The 12,654-nt window shown below is 43.8% G+C and overlaps 1 protein-coding gene across 2 annotated transcripts; it reads right to left on the bottom strand.

Annotated features, from left to right (window-relative positions):
• Nucleotides 1-11,722, bottom strand: CD3E (CD3e molecule, epsilon (CD3-TCR complex)). 2 transcript variants are annotated; one of them, XM_011926880.1, is made up of 9 exons: nt 11,491-11,722; nt 11,266-11,373; nt 8,961-8,981; nt 7,834-7,848; nt 3,786-3,803; nt 3,123-3,344; nt 2,115-2,282; nt 1,504-1,550; nt 1-547 (listed from the first exon to the last, which is right to left on the bottom strand). In XM_011926880.1, the coding sequence occupies exons 2-9, from the start codon at nt 11,312-11,314 to the stop codon at nt 491-493; spliced, it is 597 nt and encodes a 198-aa protein (XP_011782270.1). In that variant the 5' UTR covers nt 11,315-11,373; nt 11,491-11,722; the 3' UTR covers nt 1-490. The 2 variants fall into 2 exon arrangements, with proteins under 2 accessions (XP_011782270.1, XP_011782271.1); XM_011926881.1 differs by having other exon boundaries at nt 11,266-11,370; nt 11,491-11,522.
• Between the last annotated feature and the right edge of the window lie 932 nt (nt 11,723-12,654).

Raw genomic sequence — 12,654 nt, 5'->3', positions numbered from 1 at the left:
TGGGGGGAGGGAGGAGCACAGGGCTGGCTCAGAGCCAGGATCTGTGAACGGAGCAGGGCCTCTGTCAATATTTACCAGTCCATCCCCAGAGAGGGCTGCAAAAGGGACGGAGATAGAAAAGTAGATGGAATACTTTGGGATGGGGGACAACTTACATGCAAGAAAAGGGAACTGAACGGAGAAGTTACATCCAAGGGGAAGGGAGTGAATAGCAGAAATAAATATCCTGGCAAGAGAGCAGGCCAGCTGTGAGGATGTGACTACTAATGATGTTTCAAAGGAAGAAGCAGCAGCAGTGTCTTAGGACTGGGTACCAGCAGAGAAGGCAGGAAGGAGGGAGCTGGGGATCAGGCTGGAGGGCGTGAGTTCACCATGAGGCCGAGGAACGATTCTCTAGTGGGGTCCAAGACTAGCCCAGGAAACAGGGAGTCGCAGGGGGACTGGAGAGGAGCCAGACCTGGGCCAGCGGGAGGCGGTGTTCTCCAGAGGGTCAGATGCGTCTCTGATTCAGGCCAGAATACAGATCCCGCTGGCCTTTCCGGATGGGCTGGGAGTGAAGTCAAGAGGGGGTGGTCAGTGGTGCGGGAGGAAGTACCTCCTAAGAAAGGACGCTGAAGATCTAGCTTTAGTGCATAGAAAGAGCTTTGGAGTTGAAGTCAGGAGGCAGGCTGGAATTCTAATTTGGCTTGGACGGTAGGAGACTTCAACTGGTCACCTCCTTCCGTGAGCCTCAACTTTCCCATCTCAAAAATAGGAACTTAAAGACACACCTTCCAGGGCTTCTGTCAGGGCTAAATAATTCACTTATGCTAAAGTAAATACTACGTGCTTGGCTGGTGCTCAACAAATATTTGTTGAGTATATCCAGGTGTGAGGGTGAAAATATTTAACAACTAGTAGTGCACACATACCAATCAACAAGAACAATCCTGGTGATCCTCTGCCATGCCAGGCATTAACTCTTTAGTTACCCCAACTCAAGAGACAGCCTGGTAGGGGAGGGACTGGGATGCCTGGCTGTGTGTGTGTGTGTGTGTAAGCGTGGGTTGGGGTGAGCAAAGTTTGGGGCCATTTTCCAATGAAGTATTTTAATATTTCAATAGCTTTTATATAATATTTATATAATTTTAACATTTCCAGGAACTCGTATGGCTATACTGGTGCATGCTGGTAGAATATCAGCCTTGAATTGAATTTATTGTGTTAGAATTTGCACATATGATATTCTCCATGGCTGTATCCCAGATAATGAAGAAGCCAGAGAAAGAGGCGTATATCTCTCGCAAGCTTCCTCCTCTCCATGGTTATGGAAGCCATGCAGCCTTTGAGACAGTCCTGTTTTACCATGAAGGAGGCAGAGGTGGCACATAGAGGGTCGTCATGGAAGCCCTGAGTGAAGGGCTTTGAAGCATCTGGCAGACAAGATGGGCCATCCCATCTGTTCCCTTTCCCCCTGGAGGGGCATCCCCTCCAGCCTCCTGGCCCATTTCTATCCCCCGTTACCTCATAGTCTGGGTTGGGAACAGGTGGTGGCCTCTCCTTGTTTTGTCCTGCAGAGGAAGGAGGGGAAACGTTTCACTCCCATGAGGGAACCAATCTTGCAGCACTGTCTGTGCCAGTGAGACCCAGAGAGAGAATGGTAAACCCCGTTGTTCTCTCCTCGACCACTTCCCTTTTACGTTCTTTCTCTTTTTGTTTTCTTTCATTCATCTCTAAGGACCCTACGCTCTTCTCATCATTTTGTGACTTTCCTCAGCTCAAGTCCTCCCATTGTTTCTCTACACGGGGAAGGGAAAGGAAAAGGCAGGAGCTAATATATCAAAGTCTCTCTTCCCACAGCTTAGGGACAGAATCGGATGACTACAGGCATTGACAGGCATGTGAGGAAGCCCGTCACGTTCATCAACATTTTTGCACTTTTATAGGATGGAAGGAGGGGAGTGACATGAGATTTGAAACCCTCTGTTGAGATCTTGTCATCACAGTAGTAGAAGCTGTGCATAGAAGCTCTAGAGAAGCTGTTCTGACCTAGCTGTGGACTTGCCACCCACCCTGACCCAGGCTGGTCATCCCCCTTGGCAGGAATCTCCTCTGACCGGACTCCACAGCCTTACCCCTTTGCCTGCCGCCAGCACCTGCTCCTCGTGTCACAGGCTTGGCCTTGGCCTTTCTATTCTTGCTCCAGTAGTAAACCAGCAGCAGCAAGCCCAGAGTGATGCAGATGTCCACTATGACAATTGTGGCCACCGCCATCACATCCATCTCCATGCAGTTCTCACACACTGTCAGGGACCGGGTGGGGAGAGGGGAAATCACTAAGCAAGGAAAACACAAGGCGCTGGAGGTGAGGAGGGAGCGCATGAAGGCCATTCTCCCCTTACTACTCACACACTTGCCACGGCCAGAGCCCCCCCTTCAATATGTTTAGAACAACATCGACAAGCAAAGAGGGGTGGCTGTGGGTAGAGGCGCTGGAGTCGAACAGCCCTGGGTTTGAGTACCAGTTTTATTACGCACTAGCTGTGAGAAGCGTGAAATGTGTTTTCAATTCACAGACGCTCTGTTTCCTCATCCCTTTACTCATGGGAATAAAATGTATTTAACCCATATGGTTGTTGAGAGGATTATATGAAAAAAAATCCTTGGTAAGTGTTGGATATAGTCAGTGCTTGAGTGATACTTAATAAGCACTCAATAAATTAGCTAATGTTATTATTTTATTATTATACCTTAGCTTATGCCATTTTATCAGAGTGGACTTGAGTCTTTTTTGCAAACTTTCCTGAAAAATTTATCTCTGGAGGAAGCATTAGATAAACTCATGTTGGTATGCCATGAACCTGGGTGTGATGCAGTGCAAGTGACCCAGTCCTGTCTCTTAGGGAGTTGCTATTTTAGATCTTGCACACACTGGGGTTACCCCAAAGCCTCATATTTGTGTTTAATCTATATTCCAGAAAACACTGATGCTGTGTGGTACCAGAGAGTCCGGGACTGAGTGTGGGAGGAAGCACAAAGACATCAGGGCACTGTGAGCTGGGTTAGGGGAAATCATTGAGAATGCCCTTTTGAATGGTCCTCCCTAAAGAGCCGGTGGTGCCTGCTCTGGAGACCTGGATTACCTCTTGCCTTCAGGTAGAGATGATGGCTCGCGTCCTCTGCTTTGCTTCCTCTGGGGTAGCAGACATAATAACCACTTTGCTCCATTTCTGAAAATTCCCTCAGAAACAGGTGATCCCCAGAATCTTCTTTGTTTTTACCATTGTGTTGCCATTGTATTTCAGATCCAAGATGCTGAGAGCATGTCAGTATTACTGTGGTTCCAGAGATGGAGACTTTATATGCTGGGGAGAAAGAGGGGAAATTGATGGAAGAAACCAGGACAATTTTTAGTAAAGGCAAATTAGTGACAAAAGAAACACCCAAATGCAGGAAGTCATCTGTCATCTAGGTCTTAGATTTGCTTGTCAAAAGGGAGCTCTACTGGCTGGAGGGTGTGGAAGAGGAGATACGTGGAATGAAGGGAACTGGAGAACCTGAAGGGAACTAGAGAACCTTTTGAGAGGTGGCTTTAGGGTTTACTCAGGGACATGGGGACTTGGGAAAGGTAAGATGGATGTAAAGAAAAATCCATAAAAGTCCCTATTTGGAACCTTTCTAAAATGGGGTTGAGAATGCAATGCTGGGAAGATTCTTGGGGTTAATCTCTCTCAATCAGTTCCTTCTTGTCTACCCACCAATCTGCATCCTCAGACAGGGCATAAATAAAAGACCAATAAACTCACGTGTCTGTGTAATACTACCTGAAAATGAAAAAAGGAAACAGCAGTAAGAAAACATCTTGGTTTAAGTTTAAATTGTAGGTAAAAGTTTTCTAGTGGAATTAGACACTGCCCACAAGACTTCCCAAAGAGGGTCTCATCCACTTAGAAGCCCTGAGTCTTGGAGGTGAGGTTCATGCTTAGCCTATGAGATTTAGCTCGTAGATATATTTATTAAATAGCTCATAGATGTAACCCAGATACATCGGATTCAGAATATACCAGCGTGTGCTCCTAGATCCAGATCTACTGAAGCTCAGAAAGCCTTAAAGTCCTAAAGCCAAAAAATTCCAGAGATCTTCAAGCTTATCCTCTTACGTTAGCCAGAACTGTATTACAGATAGGTATGAATGACAAACGAACCACCCAAATGTAGGAAGTCATCTGTCATCCAGGCCTTAGATTTGCTTGTCAGAAGGGAGCGCTACTGGCTTTCTCAGAAATAAAGCTCTCCACCGAATCACTGAATCGTGGACTTACCTATTTCTTACAATTCAGAAATTCTTTCTCAGAACTGAGTCCCTCATAATAGAGAAAAACACCTTTATTCTTATTCCATATAATTTTCTCTCTGTTTGTCTTTAAATAATGTGAAATACTCTGTACATTTTGAGGGAATGGTTCTTCCAATAAAAAGTGGTTTCACTTTACTTTGTATCTGAGCATAATCAGCTCTCAATTATTTTTGTTAGAGAGAGGCCCATCAGTGTGGACAACTGAAATCAACTAATAAACCATAATGCCATTCGCAGGTCCAGCCACGTTTCCCACAGCAGCCATTTTTGCCCTGGGAGGTGGAGCTAGGAGTCCTTTCTTATTTCCTGGAAAACTTGTGGCTGGAACACTGGGTTCTGTTACAGCCTGGACATGACAGCTGGAGGAGAGGGGAGGTGGTGGTGTGGCTGTTAGGGACAGAGCTCTGGACTGAAGCGTCAGAAGCCCTGTGTTTGAATCCTAGATCTGCCCTAGTCTGTGTGACCCAGGGCAAGTCCTTTAACTTCGCTGAACCTCAACTTCTTTATCAGGGAAATGGAGATAAAACAGCAACCTCACAAAGTCTTTGTGCAAATTAAACGGATTATGAAGGTGGAAGTGGATGACACATAGCAGGTGCTCAAGAAAAAGTTACTTCCGGCCGGGCGCGGTGGCTCAAGCCTGTAATCCCAGCACTTTGGGAGGCCGAGACGGGCGGATCACGAGGTCGGGAGATCGAGACCATCCTGGCTAACACGGTGAAACCCCGTCTCTACTAAAAAAAAAAAAAAAAAAAAAAAAATACAAAAAATTAGCCGGGCGAGGTGGCGGGCGCCTGTAGTCCCAGCTACTCAGGAGGCTGAGGCAGGAGAATGGCGTGAGCCCGGGAGGCGGAGCTTGCAGTGAGCTGAGATCCGGCCACTGCACTCCAGCCTGGGCGACAGAGCGAGACTCCGTCTCAAAAAAAAAGAAAAAGTTACTTCCTTTCCTCCTTTCCTTCTTGAGGTCCCGCTGCTCCCAGCACAGAACTGAACTCTGACCCAGTTGCTCAGGCAGCCCTCTGACAAAGACTGCACAGAATGTAAACAAATCATTCTCCAGGTTTTTCCACCTGCTTATAATTGGGAGCTGAGTAAAAGGACAGTAGATAGTTTATATTATTTTGATTTATAAATAATTTTTCAACACAGATGTTTCTTAGACATGTTAAATAAACTAGAAATCATTAATAAAGTACATAGACATTATACTCTGCTGGGTGTGTTTGTTTGAAAAAAATGTAAAGAAAATTGCTCACAACTTTTATTGGCACAAATTCAGTAGCAGAGCTTAGACTTAACTCATGCTCACACAAGGATCTAGATGTCTATGCTTAGACAGAAATATGCTCTGCGTATGTTCATTGTGCACTATTCACAATAGCAAAGACATGGAATCAACCTAAATGCCTGTCAATGGTAGACTGGATAAAGAAAATGTGCTGCATATACACCATGGAATACTATGCAGCTGTAAAAAAGAATGAGATCTCGCACGTCCTTTGCAGGAACATGGATAGGACTGGAGGCCATTATCTTTAGCAAACTAACACAGTGACAGAAAACCAAATACCACATGTTCTCATTTAGAAGTGGGAGCTAAATGATGAGAATACATGAACACACAGGGAAATGACACACACTGGGACCTCTCAGAAGGTGGAGGGTGGGAGGAGAGAGGATCAGGAATAATAACTAATAGGTACTAGGCTTAATGCCTGGGTGATGAAATAATCTGTACAACAAACCCCCATGACACAAGTTTACCTAGATAGCAAACCTGCACATGTACCCCTGAATTTAAAATGAAAGTTAAATTGAAAAAAGATATGTGTGCTCACAAAGATTTTATACACATCCAGAGATAGTATTTCATAATGGCTAAGAAAATGAACTTCAGTATCATATAAATCTGCATTAAAACTTTTTATTTTTAAATTTCTATTCATTAATTTTTTCAGAGACAGTGTCTTTCTCTGCCACAGAGGCTGGAGTACAGTGGCACAATCTTGGCTCAACTCACTTAAACCTTCTGAGCTTAAGTGAGTCTCCTGCCTTGGCCTCCCAGTGTTGGGATTATAGGCATGAACCACGGCACCTGGCCTAAATCTGCATTTATATCTCTAGAACTGGACTGTTTATTTATTTTTGTTTATTTTTGTATTTATTTGAGCCTTCGTTTCCTTCACTGCACAATAGGAGTGTTAGAAGAATTAAATGAGGATATTCAAGTAAAGTATTTAGAGCAATGCCTAAAACATATGTGCCCAGTAAACTTTAATGCTTATCATCTATAGTCAGTGTGCTTTTCATGTATTAATAGCTAAAATTCACCTACTGCCTGTTTTTTGTTTGTTTGTTTGTTTGTTTTGAGACAGAGTCTCGCTCTGTCGCCCAGGCTGGAGTGCAATGGCACAATCTCAGCTCACCGCAACCTCCGCCTCCCAGGTTCAAGCAATTCTCTTGCCTCAGCCTCCTGAGTAGCTGAGATTACAGGCACCTGCCACCACGCCTGGCTAATTTTTGTATTTTTAGTAGAGATGGAGTTTCACCATGTTGGCCAGGCTGGTCTTGAACTCCTGACCTCAGGTGATCCTACCACCTCGGCTTCCCAAAGTGCTGGGATTACAGGCGTGAGCCACCATGCCTGGCCCACCTATTGCCTTTTGTGTCAGATAATGTTCTAAGTGCCTTAAATAAGTTACTCATTTGGTCCTCATAATAACCCTACAACTTAGGTAGCACTATTATTTCCATTGTACCATGATGATGCTATGGCACAGAAAAGTTAGGTAAATTACTCAAACACACCCAGCAAGTAGAGAGTTGAGCCAAGATTCAAACATTCTGGTCTAGCTCAGTTAGACTCTTATCCTCGTACTATAGAGCTTTATCTCTTCTGCATAAAATATTTTTCTTCCCTAAAACAAAAGCTTATCCTTTAAAATTCAGCTCAAGGATCACCTCCCCCAGGGAACCTTTCCCAATGACACTCAGTAGAGTTGATCACTCCCCTCTTTATACTTCATTTTACTCTGTATCTACCCATATTATAACATGCAACTCACTATATTTTCAATTATTTGTGTCTGACACAAGACCATCAGCTTCTTGAGGGGAGGCAATTAGCAAGGTGTTCATACGTTTGTTCATTTATTCATTCAAAAAATATTTATTGAGCACCTACTATGTGCCAGACGCTGGGCTAGGTAAATGAGACACTTCTGCCTTGAAAGATTTCAAAAATGTATACACAAACACATGGTAGCTCCAACCCACACCCATATGTGTATGATCAGAGATACATATATGCACAGCTATAATCTGACATGACAGCTAGCAACAAATACAGGCATGTTTCATACAGATCTCATTGAAAGATACTTGTATTTTCCCTTTAATAGTTTTAGTTCTCAGTGTTTGTTAATGGTGATTGTACTCTACGACCATTTCATTCCACATTTGAAAACTTTTGCTAGATAGAGTGGAAATCCTCTTACCCATTTCTTCATAACCTGAAAAGAAAACAGTAAGAAGCCATTAGTAATGTTTCTATTGGCAACGAAGATCAGACCCTGCTCCTGTGAGTTGAGACTCTTCCCTCAACCCTTAGGAAACAATGGAACTTCCAATTTCCTTGGCTGCATATAAAGAGCTGTTTTGGGCCTTACGTCTTATCTGACGACTATTTACAAAAATGGCTCCTAAGGACACTACAAATTAGGCAGCATGGCGGAATCTAGGCTGGCATAGTGGTTGCCTTTATTTTAATTTTTATTTTTGAGACAGTCTCAATCTGTTGCCCAGGCTAGAGTGCAGTGGTGCAATCTTGGCTCACTACAACCTCTGCCTCTCAGGTTCAAGCGATTCTCTTGCCTCCATCTCTCGAGTAGCTAGGACTAGAGGTGTGCACCACCATGTCTGGCTAATTTTGGTATTTTTAGTAGAGACAGGGTTTCACCATGTTGGCCAGGCTGGTCTCAAACTCCTGGCCTCAAGTGATCTGCCCACCTTGGCCTCCCAAAGTGCTGGGATTACAGATGTGAGCCACAGTGTCCAGCCATGGTTGCCATTAAATACAACATTGGTTCACTCCGTTTGGAAGAGCTGATTGAATAGAGGGGCTTCCAATGTTGGAACACTCCTGACTCTACTGCTGTGGTTGAGAGAGTAAGTTCAGGCCGGGCACACTCATATGCACGTGCACTCGCATAAACACACATGTACACACATGTATTCAGACATGTGATTCTGAACACACACCCAAATGTTGCCCCAGCAGCTTATCCAGAGAAACCCTGTGCATGCATTCTGGCTACATCTCCTCTGCAGAATCTCACATCAAATATGAGATGCAAACAAAAGAAAACTATTCGTGCTTTCAACTTCATTTAAGCCTCAATTTTTCTTTTGTATAGTTAAGACTCATTATTTCCTGCCTCTGTTGCTTCCCCCTTCTGGGCTAGAAATATCTCCAGACTTGTGAGGAAAGTCAAAGGGGTAGATGGCAGAAACTCCTTTTCCTGACCTCCGTGGAAGTTCTGTGGGAGGCCTAAGAGAAAGCTCCACTCCTAACTACAAACAATGATGGGGTGATTTCATAAAAAAGAAAGAAAGCATATCTCACCATCTTGCCCCCAAACGCCAACTAGAAAATAAATAAGAAAAAAAAAAGTGTTAGTAAATGTTGTGGGTACCTGCATTCCTAAACAGAAAAAGGGCTGTGTTGCAGTATGACCACTGACGACATCTGATGTCCTTCCCAGTTGCTGTAGAACAGTAGAACTTATTGCTGGTATTGACCAGGGGTTCCCAGGAAATTTGGGAGGAAATAGAGGAAGGAGGCATCTAGCATTAACTATGAGTCCACAATTTCTGACAAGTGGGAGTCAGAAAAAGTTAGGACCATAATTTTGGATGACTAGAGACATAGCAAAAGAATTTTGCTCTTAAGCCTCCATTTTGAACATTGGTCTCTGTGGAAGAAAAACACACTCTTGGTTGGGTACAAACACTGGGATTCTTGTTCCATCTCTGGCTCTGCTTTTCTGGTGGTTCAGTTTTTCCATTTGTTTTCTGCTTGAGACAGAGATGGAAATATTTGAAACCCTGATTACTCATCATCTAGGGCCTGTGCGTTGAAGAGCCTGACCACATTTCTACCGGGCCCTCCAGGATGCCCTCACTCAGCAATACCCCGGATTCATTACAATGATCAGTTTCCCTGGCATTGCCTGAAAGCTTTCTGCACACCTAGGCCTTTCTTTTACTGAAACCTCTACACAGGGGGAAATAGGATCCCCACTTTCCTATCCCCAGAGCAGACTGGACACATTCCTATGATGCCAGACGTCTAGGGGTGATTGGGTCTTTGATACTCTCTCTTTTATTTTCTATTTATCTATTTATTTGTTTGTTTATTTATATATATTTTTTGAGACACTCCAGGCTGGAGTGCAGTGGCTTGATCATGGCTCACTGAAGCCTTGACCTCCTGGGCTCAAGTGATCCTTCTGCCTCAGCCTCCCAAGTAGCGGGACTATAGGCGTGTGCCACCACGCCTAGCTAATTTTTAATTTTTTATAGAGATGGGGTTTCACTATGTTGCCCAGGCTAGTCTTGAACTCCTGAGCCCAAGTGATCTTCCCACTTTTGTCTCCCAAAATGCTGGGATTACAGGCGTGAGCCACTGCACCTGGCCCTCCTCCTCCTCCTCCTTCTCCTCCTCCTCCTCCTCCTTCTATTTTTAAGGAAAAGCATACTTTATAACACAGATCGTTAAGAATATGCCTGGCCATTCCCTACAGGAGTCACATCCTGCCACTTGCCACTCAATGTGTTCGTAGGACCAGTTAGCAGATTAATAAACTTGAGAGCGTACTAGACATGTGGAATCTCAGTCTCCAGTCCGGGTCTTTTGAAACAGAAGCTGCATTTTTAACAAGATCCCCAGGTGATTTGTGTGCACATTCAAGACGTGAGAAACCTAAGATGAAGCAGGAAGTGGAGACATCATGGCTGTGGCTCTGAGATGGGGCACCAGCTGTGATAGCGTTTTCTAGGTCTTTGAAATAAAACCATCACGAGCCATTTTGCCTCATGTAGTGCAGCCATTCAGAGCACTAACAGTCCTGGTCTCACAGATCAGCTTCAGCACTTACTATATTCTTTAAAACAAGTTACTTAACTTTTTTGAGTATCAATTTCTTAATCTGTAAAGTAGAGGACTTAACAGTTTACATAGTAAAAGTTAAAAAGAATTTTAAAAAGAGGATATAACATCTTTCTTCCCAGGTGGAAGTAGGATTAAACCAGTTAACACGTCTAAATAATTTTTTGTTTACATAGTATCTGACACTCAATAAATGGCAACTTTTTTTGTATTATTTATTTCATATGAGATATATAATTGCTCTTGGTTATATATCAATTCATAATCCATCTTGCTTCAAAAAAACTAAATAAACTGAAAGTTGTCGGTTCCTTGAAAAGGACTAAAAATTACGAGGTGTTTTATGGTCTCAAAGACAATGAACTTGCTATATATGCCCTGTGCAGAGTTTGGGTGCAACTATCGGGTCTCCCCAAAACAAGGAGTGGAGCTTCGCTCCTCTAGTCTCTTTTGGGTTAGTTCTGGAGAGCTGGGTAAGTTGGAATGAGCTCGTTCTTAGAGGTAGCGAGACCTCTCTGCTCGCAATAGCTATGATCACCCCAACTGCTCTTCTTTGCCTGCTCCCCGAACGCTCTTTCAGGCACCCATGGCCTATCTTTTTCTTTAGTCCCCAGCTCTAATCCCCCACCCTAACATAGCACAAACAGTTCCTTACATCTGGTAAATGAGGCTCCTTGGTGCCACTGAGCAGTGCCAGGTAAGGTTGTAAGCCTTCCAGTGGTCTGGAGACATACCACCCTTTCCACTCCACCCTACTCACTTGATAAGAGGCAGAGGCCCAGAACTCTCCAGCGAGTGCCCGACTGCATCTTTCTTTCATGGGACGGTTACTTTACTAAGATGGCGGAGGCCAGCAAACTTACTACTTCTGGAAAAAAAGCAAAACAGATGACTTTTTCAAAACATCTGCTAGAGATAAGGACCCTGGGGCCATTGTTCCCAATGCTAGGATGAAAAAGGAGGGCTTTATAAGAGAGAGACTCACCATTTTCTGAAGCAGGCACCTGAGGCTGGGAGGGGAGGAGGGTTTCTGAACCCCACACAGGAAGTAGAGGGGCCTCTGGGCCTGCGGGTTTTACCTCACTTGGAAACGTTCAAGGCAGAGGCCTCCACCTGGATTGGTTGAAGAAAGCTGGGTCCCACAGCCTTCCTAGAAGGTCAAACAAAAGGACTCTGACAAAACCTGGAGGGGCCATGAAAAATACATGACATTTAGCTGTCCAGACCATGTAGTAGGTTGGCACAAAAGTAATTGCAGTTTTTGCCATTAGAAGTAATAGTAATACAATATGCCTCCACATTGTGGGGTCCTCCTTCCCCTATAAGCTCTGACAGGAAGAGGGAGATGCACTGAACATTTGCTTTCTTTATGGTGGATCGGGCATGGAGCAGCACGGTGCAGCCATCTTACTAATAAAACTTGTTGGCTTGAAAATACATGTTGACTTAAATCTGTAAGATGCCATTTTTTTGCCTATAATTTTACAAAAATATTTAAAAACACAAGACTCAATGTTGAACAGGAAGTGATAGTGTCAAAGTCTGCTGGTATGAGTGTGAATTGATGTAACTTTTCTTTATGTTTAAGCACGTGTCAATCAAATGCTTACTATATCCAAGCACTGTTCTAAGAGCTTTTCTGACATATTTAATCCTCGAAACGACCCTCGAAGGTAAGTATTATTTTTGTTTTTATTTCCATTTTATACTTGAGTAAACTAAGGCTCAGGCAGGTTATCTAAGTTGCAGATTACAGAGCTGGGACTCTAAAAATCATTTTGATGAAATTCACTTACTTAATACACATTTTCTGTCTACTGTACTGTAGTTATATGCTGGGTGCTAGTAATACAGGAGTAGCAAGATAAATAGTTCTCTTGGATTAAAAAGGAAATGTGGAGATTAAAGAGATAACTTCACAACCAATAACCATGCCCCGCATGATGGTGTACACCTGTATTTCCAGCTACTCAGGAGGCTGAGGCAGGAGGATTGCTTGAGCCCAGGGGTTCGAGACTGTAGTGAGTGTGATTGTGCCTGTGAATAGCCACTGCACTCCAGCCTAGGCAACATAATGAGACTCCAGCTCTAAAAAACTCCCAGATAACTTCAGGAGATTGATGCTAAGAAAGAAGACGTTCAGGTGCTG

This window comes from Colobus angolensis, unplaced genomic scaffold, assembly GCF_000951035.1.
Source record: "Colobus angolensis palliatus isolate OR3802 unplaced genomic scaffold, Cang.pa_1.0 Scaffold7, whole genome shotgun sequence".
NCBI lineage: Eukaryota > Metazoa > Chordata > Mammalia > Primates > Cercopithecidae > Colobus > Colobus angolensis.
The sequence above is the reverse complement of the archived record's forward strand: the minus strand, read 5'-3'. Positions and strand labels throughout refer to the sequence as shown.